This window comes from Suricata suricatta, chromosome 2, assembly GCF_006229205.1.
Source record: "Suricata suricatta isolate VVHF042 chromosome 2, meerkat_22Aug2017_6uvM2_HiC, whole genome shotgun sequence".
In the NCBI taxonomy this organism is placed as follows: Eukaryota; Metazoa; Chordata; class Mammalia; order Carnivora; family Herpestidae; genus Suricata; species Suricata suricatta.
Window position 1 is genome coordinate 108,873,467 of NC_043701.1, and position 23,425 is coordinate 108,896,891.

General features: G+C 42.8%; 1 protein-coding gene across 6 annotated transcripts in view; it reads right to left on the reverse strand.

The window, feature by feature from the left end:
* The window catches only part of LYST (lysosomal trafficking regulator), a 177,799-nt gene that overhangs the window by 17,267 nt on the left and 137,107 nt on the right, over nucleotides 1-23,425 (reverse strand). For all 6 annotated transcript variants that reach the window (XR_003905486.1, XR_003905482.1, XR_003905483.1 and 3 more), the window contains 8 exons: nucleotides 23,186-23,252; nucleotides 21,221-21,377; nucleotides 17,398-17,538; nucleotides 14,342-14,559; nucleotides 8,919-9,149; nucleotides 6,787-6,976; nucleotides 3,489-3,625; nucleotides 565-663 (listed from right to left, as the gene is read on the reverse strand). Coding sequence is in view for 3 of the 6 variants with exons in the window: in XM_029931602.1 (XP_029787462.1) it covers nucleotides 565-663; nucleotides 3,489-3,625; nucleotides 6,787-6,976; nucleotides 8,919-9,149; nucleotides 14,342-14,559; nucleotides 17,398-17,538; nucleotides 21,221-21,377; nucleotides 23,186-23,252 (1,240 nt within the window). In the remaining 3 variants the exon portion in view is untranslated. The remainder of the gene's footprint in view (nucleotides 1-564; nucleotides 664-3,488; nucleotides 3,626-6,786; nucleotides 6,977-8,918; nucleotides 9,150-14,341; nucleotides 14,560-17,397; nucleotides 17,539-21,220; nucleotides 21,378-23,185; nucleotides 23,253-23,425) is intronic.

Consider the following 23,425-nt stretch of genomic DNA (forward strand, 5'->3'; position numbering starts at 1 on the left):
TTTCCTCTTCTTTTTTTGGTGGTGGGGGTGTTATGTTTAAATGAAGTTGCTTTTACAACACCAAAGACTTAATCATCCATTTTCTATATAAAAAGTAGCTACTTTTTTGCATGGACCTCAAGTATATTGTAGTATGAGGTGGAATTTAAGGAAAGATATTAAGCAGGCTATGTTGTAGCTTATGGGCAAGTAATAAATTGTATCATGTATCTTGAATGTATCATAGACAAGCTGCTATATAACAATTGCCACTTCAGATAGCTGTGAAATTAGGTGATTAACTAGTTGTTACTTAACCTTCTAATTTCTGTATAAGTCTAATTACATGAAATAGAAGTTGAGGTTTTGAGTTTTTACTTTGCTTTTCTGTTTGGAGTGTAATTGTAACTACTGTAGTGTAAATGATGGAAAATAATTGCATCTGTTAAAAAAAAAAAAAGAACAAAAGAATCAAGTACCAACATTTTCAGTTAATCTTCAACAAACGAATTGTACTCCATAAGCATTTTCCCCGCTCCCAGACATGAAAGTCCTGAGCTCCCCGCGAACTGCACCCGGGCCTACCGTGCTGCTGGTGACCCTGTTCGCGTAGGCCGTGATGACGCCGCATCTGCTCCCAGTGAACAGCTGGCAGCTGTCAGGCACCCAGGCGCAACTAGTCACCTTGGAAAGAGGGCAAGCCAAGGATCACCGTGTTTAGAAAGCAGGGTACATGTTTCTACTTCTCTGACAATTATTTAAAAAATATATATATATATATCTGCAAAATTTAATAAACATTTTACTCGAAGTGATTAAAAAGGGGCAAGATATAATAACGGAGTATTCTGTAACTTTAAGCCAAATGTCTACAGGTTCTTTCCAAGTGAAAATGTATTACAGTATATCATCATCTATGATTTTACATTTTTCTGCACACATGGCCATTTGTTCCTCAGAAATTTAAATAAAATGATCCAGGACTGACTAGATCCAAGGCTGAGTGTGTGTGTGTGTGATGTGTGCATGTGTGCGGTTTTACACATTTACCTGATTTTTACTTTTTATTTTTTCTTTTTCTGCTTCTAGTGGGGAAGTGGGGTACATTCAAATAGAGGTATTGCTTCTAACAGTTCTAAAGACTGTTCAATAGGAGGAGAAGGAAAGATAAATGTGGAGACGAAAATCTCGGATTACTCCTTTGGGACTGTAAACCCTGCAGTCCTACCCAGGGAGGCCCTATTCAAGGCCACTCAACTCTCTGCCTACTGAGTCTTCCTCTGGCTCCGGGCACCAGCTAAACCCGTCCCCAGAGGCTCTGCTCCTCTGCGCCCCTTCTCCAGTCCCACCTGCCCCGCAGCCCATGACCCCTCGCGCTGCACTGCGCCAAGGACACAGAGGGCATCAGCCACCGAGCTCATCCTCTCCCCTCCCGTGTGCCTCGAGCGTCTGGGGCCTTCCCCTGATCTAGAGGAGGAAGCCCCTCGCTTTTAAAGCCAGCCGCTCCCCACACCCAGTGTTCCGCAGAACCTCTGTCCCCGCTCTCTCAGAATTTCCATCTCAACGTGTTCCCCTCGACCTGCAGACGTGCTCAAGTGTCCGCACCCTTCTGTCCCGCTGGCTCTCCTAACCCTCCATATGTCATCAGAGTCCACTGGCTCCAATTTTGGCTTTTTAATTTTTTACTTGAATCATTCTATCTATTTGTAAGGGTTAGCATTTCATGACTTTTATTCTTTCTTAGAGGTCTTCCATAAGAACAAAGAAAATGTAATTATTTTTTTTATATATTGAATAAAACTCATTGTCTTGCAATTACCGTATGGGTCTGCTGAACTCTCTTGTAAACCTAAGTTACAATGACAGGGTTTAAGCAATTTCATCTCCCTCTAGCTTGAAACACTCTGCTGTTTCATCACAGAGGGAATCAATTCATCAATTATTCCCAACTATGCTAACACAAAACCAGCAAGAGCATGAAGAATGATGGGCCTCCTGAAATGCATTGTCGTCCTTTGGTTTTCTTACTGCGTTGTCCGAAGAGTGTTGTCATCTTTCAAGAAACTACAAAGGAGGCTGGAGACACCTTCTGTGTCTCTGTACTCTGCTTTCAGCTTTCACTGAACACAGTTGGGAATTCAGAACTTTTTATGTTCTACTGGTAACAGAAAAGAGAAGAAAACTGACAAGAGGACTATGCTTGGCGATTCTGAGACCAGTCAGAAGGTGAAGGCAAAGGGACAGCAGAACTCTTCATTTCTGATGACGAGGACGCTGACTGTGGAGTGCGAGTCCTCAGACGAGGTCTCTCATGCTGAGGAACTACCGAGTGAGCGATATATTTCTAAGAGGAAATAGGGGGCTCTCCCCCAGGTAGCCATTGCACTGGACGTTCTTCATCACCAGTATTCTTCTAAAAGAATCCGACCATCCTGTTTTGCTGAAAGCATTTATGACAGTATTCTTCTGTCTTTAACGGCATGCTTGTGTGCCAAACTTTACGTGATAGAAATTACTTTTTCAATGCTCGGATTCTTACTATAGTTTCGAATAAGCTTGCTTTTCACTGTCCTTTTGTTTTACTTTACTGGTACCCAGAGAACAAAAGGTGCTGACTTTTTCTTCAGGCATATTGAGCGTCAGTTAAGAAAGGAGTCATTGCTCTCCTTTTCCAGTGACAAACAAATCCCCACAAACAGCTTACTCCATTCCCACGTGCTCAGGGGATGAGAAAATGTTAGGACACATGAATCGGCATCAGGTGTTATGGAGATAATGGAAGTCAGAAAATGGTAAAAGCATTTTCCATGGAAGAAAGTCACAGAAAGAGGGTTTAACATACAATTCACTATGGGGAAAAGTCATGGCAGTATTGTGTACGCGCTCGCGTGTGTGTGTGCGCATATTCAGTTTACAATATATATATACAATTGAAGACACTTGTACAACAGCTTTATGAGAGAGTGTCCGGGCGTCCCATTACCCCAGTTTCAGAGGAGAAAAGAACCTCAAGTTTGGAGAGGTAAAGGTCCCTGCCAAAGGCTACCCAGCAGACAAGCACGCTGGGACACGAACGCAGACCAGGGCTTTCGCTGGGCCCGGTGCTCCTTCTACCCCATCGTGATGCCTGAACACCCAGCCTGTTTCACAGAAAACAGGCAGAGAAGATGGCACTCTGGTTGCAGAAAATGACATAGTGACCAGAGACAAGTGGACATGGAGAAGGAAGCAATGCTGATTTTGTTCTAACGCTGTGCCCACAGCTGCAGCTGACTCGGTGAGGGTAACTCTGTCCCAGTGAAGGGCTGGGTAGAAGACAAAGGCTGAGGACACAGTCAGAACAGTAGTAGTTGGGAGGCCTAAGCACTGTGAGCAAGGCCACATCCGGCACTATCTGCCTCTGGACTGGATTAACTGTGTAACATTAAAGACCAGCTTCTACCGGTCTGACTCCTTTTTAAAGCATTATATTTACTTAGCATTATAAAATACTTCATAAAAAAGTTTACCTGATACTGTTGAGAACTTTGTATAAAGTTTATTGGAGGCTCACTTTGTTTACTCTTCAACCTTAAAATGTTATCAGCATATCCCCAGCTCAGGATGGCAGACCACTGAATGTCGGTACTGTTCATGCTTCTCACACCTCAAGGAGAAAGAAATGTATCAGACTGCCGCTGCTCAACAGTTACTGACAGCCCCCCAGAATGGCAGGTTAAAACCTGAAGTTTACATAGCAGAACATAGTATCTTTCCAGTGCAAATCATCTTTATGTTCATACGATGGGCCGATTTAAATTAGTTTTATTCCTTCAATGCTAATGGGATTCTAAGAGTGGAACTGTATTCCTTTTCACTTGTGATGCTTTGGCTGGGATTTGATTTAGTACTAAAATGTCTGTTAAAGAATTTTTACAAAAGAAAATGATAGTCAAGCTTACTCTATTCATGTTCTATGACCCTTTTACTTTTAAAAATAAACTAGGGATGACTGGGTGGCTCAGTCGGTTAAGCGTCCGACTTTGGCTCAGGTCATGATCTCACAGTTGTGAATTCGAGTCCTGCATCAGGCTCTGTGCTGACAGCTCGAAGCCTGGAGCCTGCTTCAGATTCTCTCTCTTTAGCCCTCCCCTGCTCACACTCTGTCTCTATCTGTCTCAAAAATAAACTTAAAAAAAAAAAAACCCTTAAAAATAAATAAATATAAACTAGATACTACTTAAATAGCTTTGTAGATACTACTTGCTGAAGAATCAGTATGGACAACTATCAATACCAGACCGAGAACACAGCTACCCTAGAAACCTGTCCTGGGAAGGGATCATTCCATCCTGTCAACTGCCAGGATTCCACACGGCAGACACTGATTTGAGGGTCTGCTCTTTTCCTCTTTTTCACAACATAGTTTTATGTCTTTTGGGGATAAAGATTTGGACATTCTGTCATCCCTTTTAAGTACTATTCAAAATCTATGCTTGTTGGTATGCTGAATATGGCTAATGCAGCATAAATGCCAAACCCGGTATGGGTCCTGAGATTTAGATTGCTTAAGTCCCTAATGGAGACACAGTGTGCTTTATTTATTGCAGCACCTAGCACAATGAGCCCACACACAGGGGAATGAAACAGATAAATATTTGTTGAAAGAATCAATAGCATAGTGAAAATACAATTCACAGATTGGTTTTGTTTTGTTGAATATAATACCAAATGTGGACGTCAGTTTTGCAATAAAGGAACTGGAATATACTCACTGAATATAAGCTGCTCTAAATATATGCTGGTGGGGAAAGGGGCCACACTTCAGGAGGCTCAGGGGCTCTCAAATGCTACCCTAACGCCTGGCATGCAGTGGGTACTCAGTAAACCAAGTGCTCAGTGAATGATACACATAATATCACCATTCCCAGCTTCTCATTCTAGTACTTCTTTTTAAAGAAAAATAAACTTCTCCTTACAGCAGTTTGTAAGGAAATGGCTTTTGCAGCATGCATGCATAGGCTTGGACTCTCGCCCCAGAGATTAATACAGTTGGCTCAAATGGGACCCGGGCAAGTATGGTTTGAAAAAAGCATCTCAGGCCATTCTGAGGCACAGTTTACAAGAGACCGGCCTGTCCTGGGTTTAGGATCATCCAAAGGATCTCACTGTGTCGTGCATGTAGAGCTCGGCAAAACCACACAGCCGTCTGACGACGGGGAGCAGCCCCGCGCCGCTGTGAGCACACGAGCTCATTCTCATGGGCAAACCGGGCGCTCACGCCCGCAAGGCTGCTGTGGGCTGTGGGGTGCCGGGCGCAGCAGTGAGTGCACATGGTCCCAAGGCCCAGAGTGTGCGCCTTCCAACCTGATGGGCATTTACTAAGCACTGAGAATGAGTCAGGCACTGTGCTAATCATTCCCTGCATTATTTCATTTAATCTTTACAGCAAATTACCCTGTGAAGTAAACCCTTTTGTTATTCCCATTTTATAGACCAAAAGCCAGGATTCAGAAGATTTAGGTAACTTTGTCAAGGTCAGACAACTGCTAAGTAGCAGAGCAGGGACACAAACTCAAGGTGCTGTGCCTCCTGAGGCCGTGGCCAGACCCTAAATGCACCTGGATGCTGGCAAATCCCAAACGTGTTCCACAAGGAAGCAAAGCGTAATCTGAATACACACAGCTCCTAAGGGAACACTCAGTAAGGGCTCTGGCTGTAATGGCACAGATTAAGTAGGCTGATGATAACGTGTGACATATTTTAGTTCATCATGCTAAGTGGTAGGTAGCACCAGCCCTTTCTCTCCTGCTCAACAGAGACCAACTTCAATTCACTTTAATTAATTTTTTCAGGGGAAATTATTAACACATTTTGGTACTTTATTATTAGCAGTAAATTAATTTGTAACACACCTCACAACTAACTGTAACATACTAGTGAAAATAAACCGCTGATATTACAGTACGTATGACGAAACAGATTTACCGGCCCCCACTCGTGCACTAAACTGAGATAAAATGATACACGGCCTCTCTTCTTACTAACAAGCCAACAGGTAATCACTGATTCTGTGAAACAGACAAGGGCACGTCTAAAAGGACTGTGGTCCAGCCAGCACACTTAATTTAAGTGAATTCTGTTTGGCACGGATGCTGCATCTCGTAACACAGGGCTGGTCCCCAAGAAGCACGGCATCGATCCAGTCCACATGCTGGCTGTCAGGGACGCCTGCACACGCCTGATACGAACAGATGGGCACCCCAGTCATTCATTCTAGTGCCCAAAGCCCGTGCCTCGTCAGCAGGGAGAGTTCTTTTATATTGAACGAAATGGTTGATCATAGTAACCACGAAGTAATCACAGCGCTTTTCCATGCGTCGCTGCTAGCAAGTGAGTGCACGGAGGCTGAGAAGGGCAGTGCTTCCCAGGCACACCTTTTTTTAAGACCTAGTTTCAAGGCTGTCATGACGTCCTTATGTGGTTTGAATCTCATGACTATACCTTCTGAGGAACTAGATTTGCTAGTCTCTTCTGGGATTCAAGGGCCTCAAAAGGAACATTTCTATAAAACTGATGTTTCATCTTGTGAGCATAACCACAAGATGCTTGTTCCTGACTTTGAGTGCTCCTCCTATTTCGAATGGCACTGTATTTGACCCCTGTTCTTCCCCCCATGTGGTATGTTTAATTCCTACTTTGCACTAAATAACCACACACTTGAATGATTTTCACCATGGACTCAAAACTTAGAAATAAAATAGTAGCACAGATGAGCTGGAAACAGTCAAATCTCATGAGACAGGTACCGAGAATGTTTCCTTTTACCTTGTTCTTTGCTGTACGTCATCAGCAGACAGAAGTTCTGGGACAACCCACAGACAGCTCTGGTGGGCAGAGCCTGGAGAGAACCGAATCTTTCTCCATGGGGCTGGCTGAAGCAGACCACAGGCACCGGAGCACTGGGAGAACCCACATACTCTCCCCACTTCAAGCCTTTTATCCAGGACAGAGGGCTCTAGAAGGAAAGGAAAAAGTCAGAGGTAGTAAATATAGAATGACCTCTAACTGAAATTCTGAACAAAGAGTAAGCAACCCGATTATAAGCCCTCTGTAAGCAAGAATTATTTTTATACTTTTTTACTGCTCCATGCTTAACATACAGAAATCTGTGTTCCTTGTTGCTACCCGCAGTGATGAAAGTACAGACAGAACACCAGTCCACATGCAGCTGGGTCCTAGCTGGGCTGAGGGGCAGATGAGAAACAGACAGACATGCAGACAATATGGCAGGAAGTGAAGCTCTAGGAAGAACAGCAGAGAAAGGGAAGAGAGCAGGGAACGAAAGAGTTGCTGTCGTAGATATGAAGTCAGGGGACCGACGTGGGGGGACATCTGAGCAGAGACCTCAAAGAACTGGAAGAGGAAAGTGGGGCTGTGGTCCGGGAACAAGCCGTCGCAGGCGGTGGGTGCGGCGGATGCGCGGGTCTGCGCGGGAATGAGGCGGTGGGTGCCGCGGTCCCGCTGTCAGCGGGTACACGGCTCAGATCTACGTGGCAGCTGCAAGCCGCTGATAAGCACTGAGGACTTAGTGGATGAAATCGCATTTATTACTTTTCGGGATGTACTATTAGATTATTTTGACATGGTAAAATAATTGATTCCAGTGAAAAAGAATGACCCCGGTAATGATAACTACGGTGATTTGTGAGGCTGCAAAATTTTAAGGGTTATGTTGACAAGTAAACATGAAACAAAAAACACAGCTTTCAACTATGAAACATAACTGGTGATCTGGTTTTGGCAAAACAGTACTATCATACTGATGTTTTAAATTTGGATTTTACTGGTTGTATCACTTTTGTCTGTGTTCAACATGCACATGTGATATATGTAAGCTATGAGTAGAAAGAATTTCCATGTGTTCTTTATTTTTAATGTTCCTTTTTGAGAGAGAGAGAGTGAGACAGAAAGAGAGAATGAGCATGAGTAGGGGAGGGGCAGAGAAAGAGGGAGACACAGAATCCAAAGCAGGCTCCAGGCTGACACGGGGCTTGAACTCATGAACCATGAGATCATGACCTGAGCCAAAGTTGGACACTTAATCAACTGAGCCACCCAGGCGCCCCTAGAAGTTCCATGTGTTCTATTTCCATTGTGTTCTACATTTAGTGTATTTAAGTAACCTTATTTTAAGAAGTGACTGTCAAAACAAGGTCTGCAAAAACCATTCTTTCAGTGGGTCACATGTCACCGCAACTAGGGGGGGTGGTACACGCTGTTTTATGTCACATCCAAGATCCTTCACAACCTCCTTCCCTTGTCCCTTCATTCCCTTTGCCATGTTTTACAGTTCCGTCTCCCATCTATGCTGCTTTGATAATGAAGAATTTAGCTGGGGATTAGAATCCATTTTCCCCGTAAGGCTTGATTGCTTTATTTCTGTATTTCAGAGCAAAAATGATGTCTACTTTCCACTTTAAGAGGAACACTTCATCATTACAGTCTGGGGCGGCCAAAGACATATGTAAGGTTCTCCTTTAATTGTGAACCAAACATTCACTCTTCTGGTCAGCGCTTTTGGTGGACTATGATAACCAAGAGCCTGCCAGGTGTGTACCCTGCCACACCCAGGCTCAGACTATCCTCCAGTCCTGGTCAGTCCCCCTCCTCTGGTGTGTGGGTGCCTGTGACGTCCCTGCCCTGGAAGGCCTTCCCTGGGAACAGCCCTCCAGAGCTGGCCTTCTGAACGGAGCCCCCCAAACACTCTCCCATAACGCTAACACAGCACTCACGGCACACACGTCACTGTTAGTGGCGTGCCCCTGTGCCCACCGGCGGGCGCACACCTGCGGCGAGGGCCCTATTCACTGGGGTGTAGCCAGAGTCTGGGAGAGGGCCCGACGTCTCTGGAGTTGGATCCATTTTTGCTGAAATCAAGTCAAATTTAAATGACATACCGGGTAGGTAGCTTCTTTGACCTGTTCTCGGGTGTCCCTGAAAGCGAACTGCACTAACAGCCCCACGGCGGCAGGGAGCTCTCCTTCGATGTTGAGCTTGGAGCCGGGTCTGCTGGCGTGGGCCGACTGGAACAACTGGCGGGGGGTCTGGCCGTACGTTTTTATCATGGTTTCCAGGGCCCGCCTCTGGACCGGGTCTTCAACGGCAGACACATCCATTCCGAAATACGTCTGGAGAGTAAAAGGGAACGGGAGGTATGTAACAGGTGAGACTGGCAATGTCACCGATGGGGAAACGACTTGTTTTATTCTCTAGGTAGTAGTTTGCTCTTCTCTATTTGAATGCAAATGGTTTTGAATTGTGTTTGCTCAGTTAGTGATCATGAATGGTCTCAATGAGATAAGAAGAGAAGTAATTCAGTGTTCCTGAATGGGTGAATGAAAATTATGTATCTGGACTGATGGGTGCTAACTGTGTATGTTTATAAGAATGATTTTTAATTTAAGACCAAAGAATATAAGACTTCATTTATATGCACAGCAGAGGAAATCATCAACAAAATGAAAAGGCAGCCTACTGAATAGGAGCAAATATTTCTAAATCATATCTCTAAATAAGGGATTAATATCCAAAATATACAAAGAGCTCCTACAACTCAACAGCAAAAAAAACAAAACAAAGTAAAACCTGATTTAAAGATGGGCAGAAAATCTGAATAGATATTTTCCCAAAGAAGACATCCAGATGGCCAAAAGTCACATGAAAAGATGCTCAACATCAGTCATCATCAGGGAAATGCAAACCAAAGCCTCAGTGAGCTGTCACCTCGCACCTGTCAGAGTGGCTCGTACCCAACAGCTAGGAAACACGTGTGGGGGAGGAGCCCCCGGATCTTGCTGGGGGGAAGGTAAACTGGTACAGCCATTATGGAAAATAGTATGGAAGTTCTTCAAAAAATTAAAAATAGAAGTACATGATCTAGAAATTCCACTTCTGGGTATTTAAGTGAAGAAAACAAAGACACTAATTTGACGCGATAACTGCAGCCCCATGTTCACTGCAGCACTGTTTATGATAGCCCAGCCATGCCCACCAAAGGTTCAGCAGATGAAGGAAACGTGATACACACACGGATACTTGTGTGGATAGACCTTGTGGGCATGATGCTAAGTGAAATAAGCCAGAGAAAGCGAACTACCATATGATCTCAATTATATGTGAAATCTAAACAAACAAATGAAGAAGCAAAAAACAACAACAACAACAAAAACTGAGCTCAGCTCAAAGATACAGGGAAATGATTTGGTGGTTGTCAGAGGTGACAGGGAGGAGGTGGGGGTGAAAGGAGTTAAGGGGGTCAAAAGGCACAAACTTCTATTTATGAAATAAATAAGTCCTGGGGATGTCAGGCACAGCATGGTGACTGCAGTCAGTATCACGTTATTGCACATCTAAAAGCTGCTAAGAGAGTAAATCTTAAAAGTCCCATCATAATAAAAAAAAATCTGTAACTGCATGGTGATGGTTGTTGACGAGACTGTGGTGCTCATTCCACATTATATACAAATACCAAATCATTAGGTTGTACATCAGAAACTAAGATAATGTTATATGTCAATTACGCCCCAGTTAAAAAAAAAAAAGGGGAAAACCAAATGAGGTTTTTCTTTGGATTTGTCTTTCAGTGAGGACTCATGAAAATAAAACCCAGATGCTCAATTAATCGGAGCTTCTACAGGCAGATTAGCAAGTGGACACACTTTTTTCTGTAGCTGCCTGTCAGGTACTGGTCAGAAGACTAGAGTCAAGGGGTGAGTCAAAATCATTTCAAGCGGTCAACAAAATGGAATGAGACAATGTAACTTTCAGCTAATGGCCACGCAGGGGCGGAAGGAAAGGAGAGGACCCGGCCCTGCCCCGATTTTCTCAGTTTGTAGAAATGAGGACTAGAAGTTCAAAGCCATTTGTACCAGCCTGAAGTTATGTGATATCCAATACTCTTTTGTTCTTCGACATTAATAACTCAAAGAAAGATTCTGATTCCCGCTCTCTGGAGACACAATGGCTGGTTCCACAGGATGGTTTTCTGCGGCTAACTCACGCAGGGGCTAGGGGCAGACCGCCCCAAGATGGGCTGCTTTGGCATATTGATTATGTTAAATAAAAGTTACTTAAGAGACGAGCTGTGCAAGAAGGGGCCCCAGACCCTCCTGTGTCCCCCTGAGAACAAGAATGGTCCCCTCTGGTAGCAGGAAGTTAAGAGGCATCCCTATCACCAGAGACGGGAAACGGAGTGGAAAAGGCTGCATAAACAACCCTTGCTGCTTTTTACTAAACTACCCTGGCCCAAATTCTGTTTAGAAATCCTTACTAATTGAAGCTCCCGAAGTTAGGTTTTCTCATTTTGTCAATCCCTCACAGATTTATTGTCCCTTTGTCTAAAAAGTGTAAAAACTACCTGCCTCAGTCTTAATTTCATTATTGAGCCTCTGTGTGCACAAAGTGGACTTTGGTTTTTTTTTCCCTGTTAATTTGTCTCACGTAAATTTAACTCCTGCCCCAGCAGGGAGACCCTGAAGGGCAGCGAGAGGAGTTTTTATCCCCTTTACTCACACATGCCACCTTGGAGATGTCTACGGATCTCGACTGCTGAGGCATGTTTTCTTACAAATGTAGATATTAGTAAGGAGCCTGGATTTTTGAGGTCTATATCTCTCCCATTTTCCTGGGCTGAAGAATCAGGACTTGCTAGTATCACTGGCACCCAAGCCAAGTCTTTCTGATTTCTGGCCTGTAGGCACAAGAGCAGTGCATCAATGCCTTATGCCTCCTCAGAGAGGATTAATTTAATCCTGATTTCTTGCCCCTGTGTTTGCTCTGGAGGTTTTCACATACACTGAAAGTGACTCGAAGTTGGTGGAGAGGAGGCTGTGATGTCCCTTCAGCCTCCCTTGGCCATCTTGGAAGCTGTCACTGGAGGCCAGAGGACAGCTTCCTCTCCCCTGCAGGAGGCGGAAGACTGGGTAAGAAACAACGCCCAGTATCCCACCTTGACTAAAACACTGTAGAGTGGGTGGTGTCCTCCATGCTGTCACCCTTCTTAGGACATGAAGCTGGAGAGAAAGGGGGGGTTAGGGCAATAATCAGACTGGAAGAGGTTTGCCACAGTCCTGTTCTTTCTCCCTCGGTGTTGGAAAAAAAAGACTTTGTGTATAATGTTAAATTATTGAAAAAAATCATTTGTTTAAAGTGATATAGAGGAAAAGGCAAAAATGAAGTTAAGTAGGATGCTGGCAGGTGGTTCAAGCGCAGTGAAAATTCCAGGCTCTTTAATGTTGAGAAAGCTACACTTTTCTCCTTTGTGCTGTCGTCCCCTAGAGTCGGATGGGGAGTGACGTGCATTTCCTTCCTCACCCCTAAAGCTGGTCACCAGGAGCTGGGTACGGATCTGTCATGCTTTGTGCAGACCCACTTGTATAGCATAGTTTTTAGCATGTAATCAGGCATAGCCAATTTCATTACATATGTAGACATAACATTTCTATAAATGCCAAAATAAAATTTCAAAGATTCTTCAGAAGTTAAATAATCTTCAACACTGCTCCCCTCACCACCACTGCCACCGCAAGGGATCAAATACTTGTTAGAAGTGCTTAGCTAAGCATGGTCATTATTATTATTATTTTAATGTTTATTTGAGGGAGAGAGAGAGAGAGAAAGCAGGGAAGGGGCAGAGAGAGAGGGAGACACAGAACTCGAAGCAGGCTCCAGGCTCTGAGCTGTCAGCACAGAGCCCTATGCGGGACTCAAACCCATGAACCATTAGATCATGACCTGAGATGAAGTCGGATGCTTAATTGACTGAGCCACCCAGGGGCATCTCAAGATTATTCTTTCTTTTTCTTCCTTCCTTTCTTCCTTTCTTCTCTTCCTTTCTTCTCTTCTCTTCTCTTCTCTTCCTTCCTCCCTCCCTCCCTCTTTCTTTCTTCTTTCTTTCCTTCCTTCCTTCCTTCCTTCCTTCCTTTCTTCTTTCTTTCTTTCTTCCTTTCTTTCTTTCTTTCTTTCTTTCTTTCTTTCTTTCTTCCTTTCTTTTCTTTCTTTTCTTTCTTTCTTTCTTTCTTTCTTTCTTTCTTTCTTTCTTTCTTTCCCTTTCTTTCTTTCTTTCTTTCTTTCTTTCTTTCTTTCTTTCTTTCTTTCTAATTGTTTAATGTTTTTTATTTATTTTTGAGAGACAGAGATAGCACGAGCAGGGGAGGGGCAGAGAGAGAGGGAGACACAGAATCTAAAGCAGGCTCCAGGCTCTGAGCTGTCAGCACAGAGCCCGACATGGGGCTTGAACCCACGAACCATGAGATCATGACCTGAGCCGAAGCCAGATGCTCAACTGACTGAGCCACCCAGGCGCCCCTCAGGATTATTATTTCTAATAGCAAACAAATACTAACTAAATATCTAACAATAGGGGATGGCTAAATAAATTATCATATGGCCATCCCATGTAACAGTGGTATTAATATAAATGGAAGGATATATTTGTTAAAAAAAGTCTAGAAGGTGGTTTTGATATTTATTTCTGGATGGTCATATCAAAGTTGATTTTTAAATGTCTTCCTCTGCAGTCTGTATTTTATATGTTTTTCTAACAAGGCAGAAATATTGCTTCTGCAGTAAGGACAGGTGATGCTTTTTCAAAAGAGAGCACGCTTCTAGGACAGTGTGCAGGGAAGTGTGAGTGCGGCAGGCCTGCCCTGCTGTCCTTGGCGAGGCCCACAGCATGGCAGGCCCTTGGCTGCTACGTGGGACACAGATTTCAGGAGAGTCCCCACCATTTCCTAACTGGTCAGAGGGGCTCTCTGCCTCACCCAGTTGCACAAACAACGTGCTTCTACTGAGCACCTGCTTTCCTCCCGGGAGTCTGGCTGTCAGTGCGTGAGAGAGAGAGAGTGGACTCACACGGCCAGCCGTCAATATAAAGCCTGGGCTCTGAGTCTCTGATGAGCCTGCCTGGCAGACGACGGCACCCACATTGCTGGAGGAAGTGTGTGTTCTTTGTGATCTTTTGGCAGAAGACTCCTGGAAACCTGTTGTGCCTGGGATTCTCTGGCTTTGTCCTATGCAACTTTTCCTTCTGATTTTGTTTTGTATCCATCACTAATAAACCTTCCTTTAGTCTGACTACATGCGGAGTCTTTAAGTCCTCATTCAACCTGGGGATGGTCTTGAGGGGCCCCCAGTGGACAGACAGCCTCTTACTTTTTTTCTCTTAGTTATTTTTAAAGAGCTAAAATCTGAAACCTGAGGAGTCTTGGGGAACAGTTTAATCCTATTTCTAACTCTCTTTGATTTTAAAGAAACGGCCTAACAGCTATTCCTTTATTCAGGTTCTGCCTTATAGAAATGTGTATTTTTAAGAGTCACTTACAGCAGGATGAAAAACATTGATGGCTTGGACGGAAGCCTTCCCTTTTTGCTTATACCCGAATACCAGGTCAATCCACTGACAGATGTTCTGGGACACGTGGTCGGACTCGAGAGCCTGTCGATGAATAAGGATGAAGAGACGGGGGTCGTTCCGTGCCCACGGAGGGAGGTTGACGTGATTGACGCGTTCGCCGTTCTGACGCACACCAAAGTCAAAACCTAGAAGGGAAGATTAGTATTAATGCTTATCGCCCCAAAGCATGCTTCCTTAGGCCCACTGAGCAGGGTCTTAAGAGTTCCCAGGAACAGACATTCTGTCCTGTCACGAGGGAAAGCAGAAGCAGAGAGAATAGTAACAGCATTGTTCGTATACTCATTCACCTACTGAGAGGGCTATGTGGGTGAATGCCACCCTGATTAAACTGCAGATCTTCCAACTTTATCCTTCTACCACTTTGTGTCATATTGAAAAAATGCAGAAAATCACTGCTCACTAATTTCAACATTCCACTTGCCAAAACGTCTAACGTATTAAGTGTTTAAATATCTATTCAACTATAAACTTGATTAAAATCAAATTGAGGCTTTGCATAAGCATTTCTGAATGTTAACATTATAATAAACTTAAGGTGTTATTTAGGAAATATTAGCATTCTGTAGTTAAAAATATCCAAGTTATACAAAGTATACCCATTCCTAAGTGAACAACTAACTTTATGGTGAGTCCAGAGTCTGTCCTGACATCATTCTACTAAGCATCCCCGTGGACACCCCAATTATGTCTGCACACCAAATAAGAGTGTTTTTCTATGATGAAGATAAGCTGTTCTCTGATTGTCGGTAGGGAAGCAAAAGTCTCAGAAGTATTTATTTTAAAAACTGTCCTAAAAGAAATGGTACCGAAATGTGTTTGTGCTACCTTTTAGGGACAGGAAATATGGACACTGTAACAGAATAAAAATGAAAAAGGGTCTCTTCAAAGCTGATTATGCTCCATGTAAAATTAAGTTGCTGTCTGTCTCCTTCGAGATTGTGTGAAAACAGATCTAGAAGGACAGTTTCTAATTTTGGAAGGATTTTGAAATGATATGGTGTGAAACAGAAACCAAGGGCTTAGATGAATTAACCTGGAGTGAGGGTGGGGGTCCTCTCGGAAAGCTCAGCTCATCCCACAGACAGCTGCAGGGAGACTGAAGACAACTGGCCAGGAACCTACAGACTGTGTGAGCAGCATCTGGAGAAGCAGCAGGAATTCACCGACTTCATAACAGTGAAGGGGGCACCTAAGGCCGGAGGTCGGGAGGGGCTGAGAGCAGGATCTGCATAAACCCAAATCATTCCCAACTGTCAAATGCTCTGGGGGCACATCACAAGCTGGGGACGACACATCACAGGGAGCAGATGACTGGAGGTATGATGAAGGGCTATGGGAATGCTGATAGGAAATGACATGATATATGTTAGAGCACACTGTATTTTCCAGAAACAGCTATACCGACACTTGCTGTGCTGCGTGCTTTTCCAGAATCCTGCTCCTCCTCCGTCAAGTAGCACAGTCTATGCCCTGTCCCTCTGAATGTGAGCGGGCACTTGTGACTGCAGTTGGAGTGCCACCACGTGACTACCAAGGTTAGAAGAGGCCACGCAGTTTCCGCTTGTCTCTCTTGGGACACTTGCCTTTGGAATCCAGGGTTGCCAAGTAGAATGTCCAAGGCCAGCATGCTATGGGGAAGCCCAACCTAGTCCAGTGGAGAGACCACATGGAAAAGCATGGGCGCTACATAACGAGACATGTCCGCCAGCCCCCAGCTGCTCTGATCCCCTGGCTGGCCCAGCTCTGGTCAATCTGAACGCAGACCCTGAGCCAAAACCACTAAGAGCCGTGGGCTGAGCTGCCCCTGAATTTCTGACCTCCAAAACCTGTAATGATGACAAAATTATTGTTGTTTTGAGGCACTAGGTATTGGATTGATTTGTTATGAAGCCACAGATAACTGAAGCATACATGTAAGAAACCAGGGACAGAGAAAACAAGCATGGATTTAAATGAGTCTCAAACTGCAGGTGCTGACAATTCACGAAGGCGTTTCTCATTTGAGCAATGTTATGAAACGTGCTCTAGGTAATTAGCAACGTGGGTTTATTAATGACTTTCCAAACAGCTCCAGAGAGGCTGGTTAGTATAGAATACAATTCCAAAGTAATTTTCTTAACATTAACTTCTCTAAAGCTATAACCATTAATTTCATATATTCCTAAAGGCCACATAAAAGTCTGGAATTCAGTAATGCAGGAAAATGACCCACAAATATCTCTTAAATGGTTCCCTGATCTTCTATTAAAAAACAGATATGGTCAGGCAAGATTGGTGGGTCACAGAAAATTTGATTTTATCTTCTATTATCCCTTTTTGGTATTAGATGATTTTGGGTTGGGTATTTTATTTCTAACTTGGTCACTCCTCATAGAAACATTGAGATTATGGTTAACTTACACTGTGCTTTCAATAAATTCATAACTTTAAAAAATTTTTATGTTTTTATATTATTTTTGAGAGAGAGAGACAGAGTGTGAGTGGGAAGGGGGCAGAGAGAGAGAGACTCAGAATCTGAAGCAGGCTCTAGGCTCCGAGCTGTCAGCACAGAGTTGGATGTGGGGCTCGAACGCATGGACAGTGAGATTATGTCCTGAGCCAAAGTCAGATGCTTAACTGACTGAGCCACCTTGGCGCCCCAATAAATTCATAACTTTTAAAAATAATGAGCATATTATAACCTTTGCAGTCAGTAAGAAGAATAAAGCAATTTCTGTAACAGATTAAAAATACATGCTTAGAAATACCCTTAATAGTTAAAAGTTACCCATTTTCCACACATATTTAGTCCTATAAAATATTTCAAGTTTTCAAGCTCACTTGGAAATAAAATCATACAGTTGATAAATAAGGGTATTTCTCTTATTTGGGGATTCAAATTGTAGGACTTTAAAAAGCTACTTTTATTTTTAGAAAATTATAAAATAAACACAGAAATATAAATTAGAATAAGTTTTACATACCTTCACGGTTGACTAAAAATTCTGGAAGATAAAAAAACTCCGGGATAAGTTCTTTGACATCAGTCATGGACTCAAAAGATGAGAGGCGCCAAGTTGTATTTGTAGAATGAAAAGTTCTGTCTGGAATGTCAAAACTTTGATCTACAAAGAAATATAAGTAATATAATTAAGACGCAAAGACCTTATTCCATTTGAAGCTTGTTATAATTAATTTACTTCTGCTACTTCCAAAAGATTAATGTGATGTTCATTTTGTTTTTCCATACATAGTTTAAAAGAAGTTATCCATGTTCTTAAAAATAAATATTTCTATACATAATTTGAAACCATATTATAGTATTTTAAATCTGTATTATGTCTTCCTAGTACATAAACTGGATGAATTTGATTTATTTATTTGTTTAACTGATCACGATCTGTCTACCCAAGAAGAATTAAAGTCCCATAACAGCAAGGTTCTGGGGCATCACCTACAACTAGCACATACTAGGTTCTTGATAATGAATTAATTATCAAATGAATGAATAATAAAGAAGGAAAATTAAAGTTCAAGGGGGTAAAATTGTTTTATTCTCCATCAGAAAGCAAAATTATTCCTTTACCTTTAATCATTAGGAGTATTTTTTTTTGTAACTTTTAAAAAATTTTTAGTTTTATTGTTTTTTTAATTTGTATTATTTATTATGCTATTAATTTGTATTATTGTTTTTTAAAGTTTTTTAAAATTTACATTTGAGAGAGAGAGAGAGAGAGACAGAGAGAGAGAGAGAGAGAGAGAGAGGGAGGGAGGGGCAGAGAGAGAGGGAGACACAGAATCGGAAGCAGGCTCCAGGCTCTGAGCTGTCAGCACAGAGCCCAGCACAGTGCTCGAACCCACACACTGCGAGATCATGACCTGAGCCGAGTTGGACACTTAAACAATTGAGCCACTCAGGTGCCCCTTATTATTTTTTTAATGTTTAATTATTTTTGAGAGAGAGAGAGAGAGAGAGAGAGAGAGAGAGAGAGAGAGGCAGGCAGAAGGGGAGTGGGGGTGGGGCAGAGGGAGGGAGACATAGAATCTGAAGCAGGGTACAGGCTCCAAAGCTGTCAGCACAGAGCCTGATGCGGAGTTTGAATTCATGAGTTGTGAGATCATGACATGAGCCAAAATCATATGCTCAACTGACTGAGCCAACCAAGTGCCCCTGGACTACTGTATTATCTTTTTTCTTTTTTGGTCGGGAGAGGCATTACTTTTTAGATGTTCCAGCTCTAAGATAAAAAATGAAGTACAGTTTCCTACAAATGCAAATGAAACTAAGCCCAGTCACTCCTTTGTTAAGCTTTTCTGGGGTAGACTATGAACAATCAAGAATTGAGTTTGGTTTTACCTTGTTTCTACCAACAGTTATCAGACTTTGCAGGGACAGGGCAGGCCTACAGCACTAAATGGCATCCAAAGGCCAGCCCCTGAAAACACAGGCTGTGTGGTGCTTCTTAGGAAACATGTTGTACCATCCAAAATGCCTTTGAAGTTGCTGAAATTTTCAACAGATCTTTTCACGTAGAGAATGTCACAGACTAATCTCAGCATCAAGCAGGCACAATTTTAAAAAGATATGTGAAATTTCTTCCCCAATCTGAGCTGCCCTGCCTTGCAACATTTTCCATTACTTTTATTACTTTTTCATCTATTCTGTTGAGTCAGTTGGCTCAGGAGAAAAAGGAACTAATCTAAATGAAATCTAGAAAAATTAAAGGCAATTCTGAAAGGCTGTGGTGGAGTCACAGTATCCAGATGAGACACAGCATCTGGACGAACTGCGGGCCCACAGACGCACACTGAGGGTTCTGTGCAAATTTTTACTTTCTCTGTTGTTTCTTAACTTAAAGCAACACTACAAATCCCTATAATCTCAAATGTGCTCGTACTAACCTAGTGGTTCTTAACCTAGTACTTCTGTCCCCGGGGTACATATAGCAATGTCTAGAGACATGGTTGGTTCTCACAACTGGGTGGGGGAATGGCACTGGCATCAAGTGTGGAGACGCCAGGAATGACGCAAGATATCCCTTGACACAGGGCAGTCCTCACAACCAAGAATTATACAGCTTGAAACAGCTACAGTGCCAAGGTGAGGAACCCTGGACCAAACCAGGAGTCTAGAACAGTATATCTTTAAGAATTAAGAAATTGTAGAGGCACCTGGGTGGGCCAGCTGGCTAAGTGTCTGACTTCGGCTCAGGTCATGATCTCACAAGTTTGTGAGTTCGAGCCCCGTGTCAGGCTCTGTGCTGACCGCTCAGTGCCTGGAGCCTGCTTCGGATTCTGTGTCTCCTTCTCTCTCTATCCCTCCCCCTCTTGTGCTCTGTCTCTCAAAATTAAATAAATACTAAAAAATTTTTTTTAAAGAATTAAGAAATTGTAGTTGACTGGGAGTTTTACCTTAATAGATTCTTGGGCTGCATGAAAAAAAACGAAGGAAGTAATAGTTCTGTTACACAGTTCAGTGGTTCCAAACCACATCCAAACCACTCTTTTGTTTTGATTGCCACTTTTTTTATAGAGGCATTCACAAATCAGAACATGTTAAGAAGGATGATCAGATTAATAACAGGTTTGGAAACTAGAGCAAACAAGGATGGTTTATGCGTTAGTTTTTAAAACTCTTCTCTAAGTACAGAAAGTAAGTCTTACTTATTTTTTGTATTCCTTGCAGCAGCTGCGGTAAGACCCCATATACAGAAGGCTCTCAGCCTGATGTCAAATTAACTAAGGATAATTAGCCTGGGGATAAACAGGACTGAAGGGAGAAAGGGTACAGGGGACTAGTCTTCAAATATTTGAACAGCTGTGGCGTGGAACATTTGTTCTCTGGACTGACACCGGGGCGAATATAGGAGAGCCCCTTCCATAGACCAAGTGGAGACAGTACAAATGCTCCTCCAAGAGGTTGCCTGTGAGTAAAAATGTCTAAAGAAGTTCAAGAAGGGTTGATAAATGAGTGAATGGACAACAATCCCACAAAGGATTGTGGGTGCCATGAGGAACAACTGCAGAGCTCGCGCCACAGTTGTAGAAACCGAGAGAAGAGTGTGTCTCTATTTGCACATAGGTCAGTAAATGCGCCCCTAAGCGATCTCCCCGCCTGCGCCGCCACTTAAGACTCTGAGGTAGATTATTAACTAGAAAGTTACTGTGGTGAGGGTGGTGGTGTGGCTCTTCTCTTAACTAGTTATAATAAATTACAGTAACATAGTCCTCGATTTGGTAACTTATGTGATCTGAATTAACCCTTAAATTGAACATCTTTAAAAGGTGAATTGTCTACCCTAGAAAAGGGTAGATTTTATGATATGTGAATTACATCCTAATTTTTAGAAAGTGAATGGCATTTTTATAAGCTTAGACATGTCTAATTTGTAACTAAAGTTTAACTCATTAGCAAGAGAATTTGGCTTACTACAGATTTTTTTGAAGAGAATTTTACTGAAGGAATAAATAGAATTCTTTTTCCTGTGGTTTGATTAGTCTCAATACATTCTTAGGAAGTATGTCGAGTTTTCTTTATTTTTTGCTAATGACCCAACAAGATATTTTAGGTAGTTATAAAATAATCCTTACCTTAAAAATAAGACAAAAACAGAGAGGAGAGGGAGGGTAAGCTGGGGGGGGTGGGCTAGATGGGAACGGGCACTAAGGAGGGCACTTGTTGGGATGGGCACTGAGTGTCTGCACAAGTGATGAATCACTACATTCTACTCCTGAAACCACTACCACACTGTATGGTGATGACGCTGAATTTAACTTTTGAAAAATACATGAAAAGAAAACCCTTACCTTGATAGGCTAAGAACATTTTCGTGAAGGGAGGCATCCTGACCAGGAAGTGCAGCACCGTGCCGCTGTTGGAGTAGTGGGAGCCGTAGTGGTAGGGCTGCACGGGCGGCATGGGGTCGTCCTCCCGGGCCCCTTTGCGGTACTCCTCCTCCAGGTACTGAAGGAAACAGGGAACCAAGGCAGTGTTGGTGAGCACCCACTCCGGGCAACGCCGGAGAGGCCTCACTGGTCTTCTTCTCCATCCCCCGCCAGTGCCCCTTTGACACCATTCTCCATGGCCGCCCCCGACCTATGTCGGGACCTCGGCCACCTTGAGCGTGTCCCCCCTGGCACCCCACTAAGACCTGGCCCCTCGAGAAGCATATCTCAGGCCGCATTTTTACCCTCATTCCGCCACAGGAAACCCACCTGCTCTGCACTGTGCTTCCCAACGGACGGCTTAAACTGTCTAAGTTGACCAAGTGGTCGATAAATGAGAACAATTACTGTCACTAGAAACGTCTACATCTTAACAGTGAATTTCAAGCTATAATGCTATGTTCTTTAGAGAAATTCTCCAGCAGTGGAAAAGCAACAGCAATGGAAAAACTATATCACGTTATGAAAATTCAGAGGTACTAATGTTTAACATTTGTGGCTGCTTTGCAATGTAGTTACACTGAGATAATGAAGAACAGGGTGATTTTTCACTACTCCTATCTTCCCATCATGAAGTAGGAAGCTCAACCAAATATTTAATATCTGTCACTATTCTCATCTCCCATGGCTTCTGTCTGGCTCTGATAACAAGTCAGGTGATAGGGAAATTTGGAGGCACTTCTCCTGGATTCCATAGCACTGCCCCATTCTCAACTGTTGAAGAACCAAGGGGTGCCAGTTATAAGATGCTTGGAGAGATCTTTCTGGAAAAGTGGCAGAGAACAATGTGAATATTAGAAAACTGATCCAGCTGCTCCTCTTTTGGTACTGTTGTGAACAATGCAGCCTGTGGCTAATAGGTTTGTTTTAAACAATTTCCAACAGAATTCTATTAATGTTAATTTCACAGAACTAGATAATGTGTACTTAAAAAAAGTTTTAGTTACTTTGAGAGGGAGAGCATGAGCAGGGGAGGGGCAGAGAGGGAGAGAGAGAAACCCAAACAGGCTCTGTGCTGTCAGCTCAGAGCCTGACATAAGACTCGATCCCATGAACAGTGAGATCATGACCTGAGCTGAAATCAAGAGTTGGACATTTAACTGACTGAGCCAACCTGGGGCCCTGATAATTTATACTTTTAAACTTTAAAATATGGTAAATTTCTGCTAATAAGCCAATGCATAATTTGCTGAATACAAATAATAAAGAATTGTGGTACATTACAAGTCAACTGATAGTTATACAAATAACACTAGGGAATACAAATAACAGGTCTCTGAAAATCTCTGATTAAAATTTTTTAATGTTTATTTATTTTTGAGAGAGAGAGAGAGAGAGAGAGAGAGAGAGAGAGAGAATAGGAGTGGGGGAAGGGCAGAGAGAGAGGGAGACACAGAATCTGAAGCAGGCTCCAGGCTCTGAGCTGTCAGCACAGAACCTGATGCAGGGCTTGAACCCACAAACTGTGAGATCATGACTTGAGCCAAAGTCAGACACTTAACCGACTGAGCCACCTAGGCGCCCCGCTGTGATTTTTTTTTAAAAAGGAATATATTTATATATGAGTTTATCAATGGACTATTTATTAGCTTCCAATTTATGCCACAATGAGTGTGTTTATTTTTCTAGCAAAGTGTTTTCAGAGAACTGAGACAGACAATAATGTTTAAAATCATATAATGATTTCTGGGTGTCTGTCAATCAATGCTCTTCAAGAAGGGAAAAATAGAAAAATCAATACTATCAATTTAAAATTAGGTAAAACATCAGTCTACAGAATAAAACTAGAGTTTTCATTTACCAAAATATGAGAAAAACTAAACCTACCTTGTACGTGTCCACATAACGATCTTCTTTTTCTTTATATTGCACAGCTATCGGCTTAGAGAGATTTCTACAAATGAAGAGATGGTAGAAAAATATGAAGTGTCTGGATACTCTCAAGAGGAAGCTGCCCATGCATCTGCATCCCGTAAGTAAATCAGCGACCAGCAGAAACCGGGCCCTTACTTTAGTGCTCACACATGTTGCTTTGCAACGAACAGTCATCTTTCAAAACCATGATTT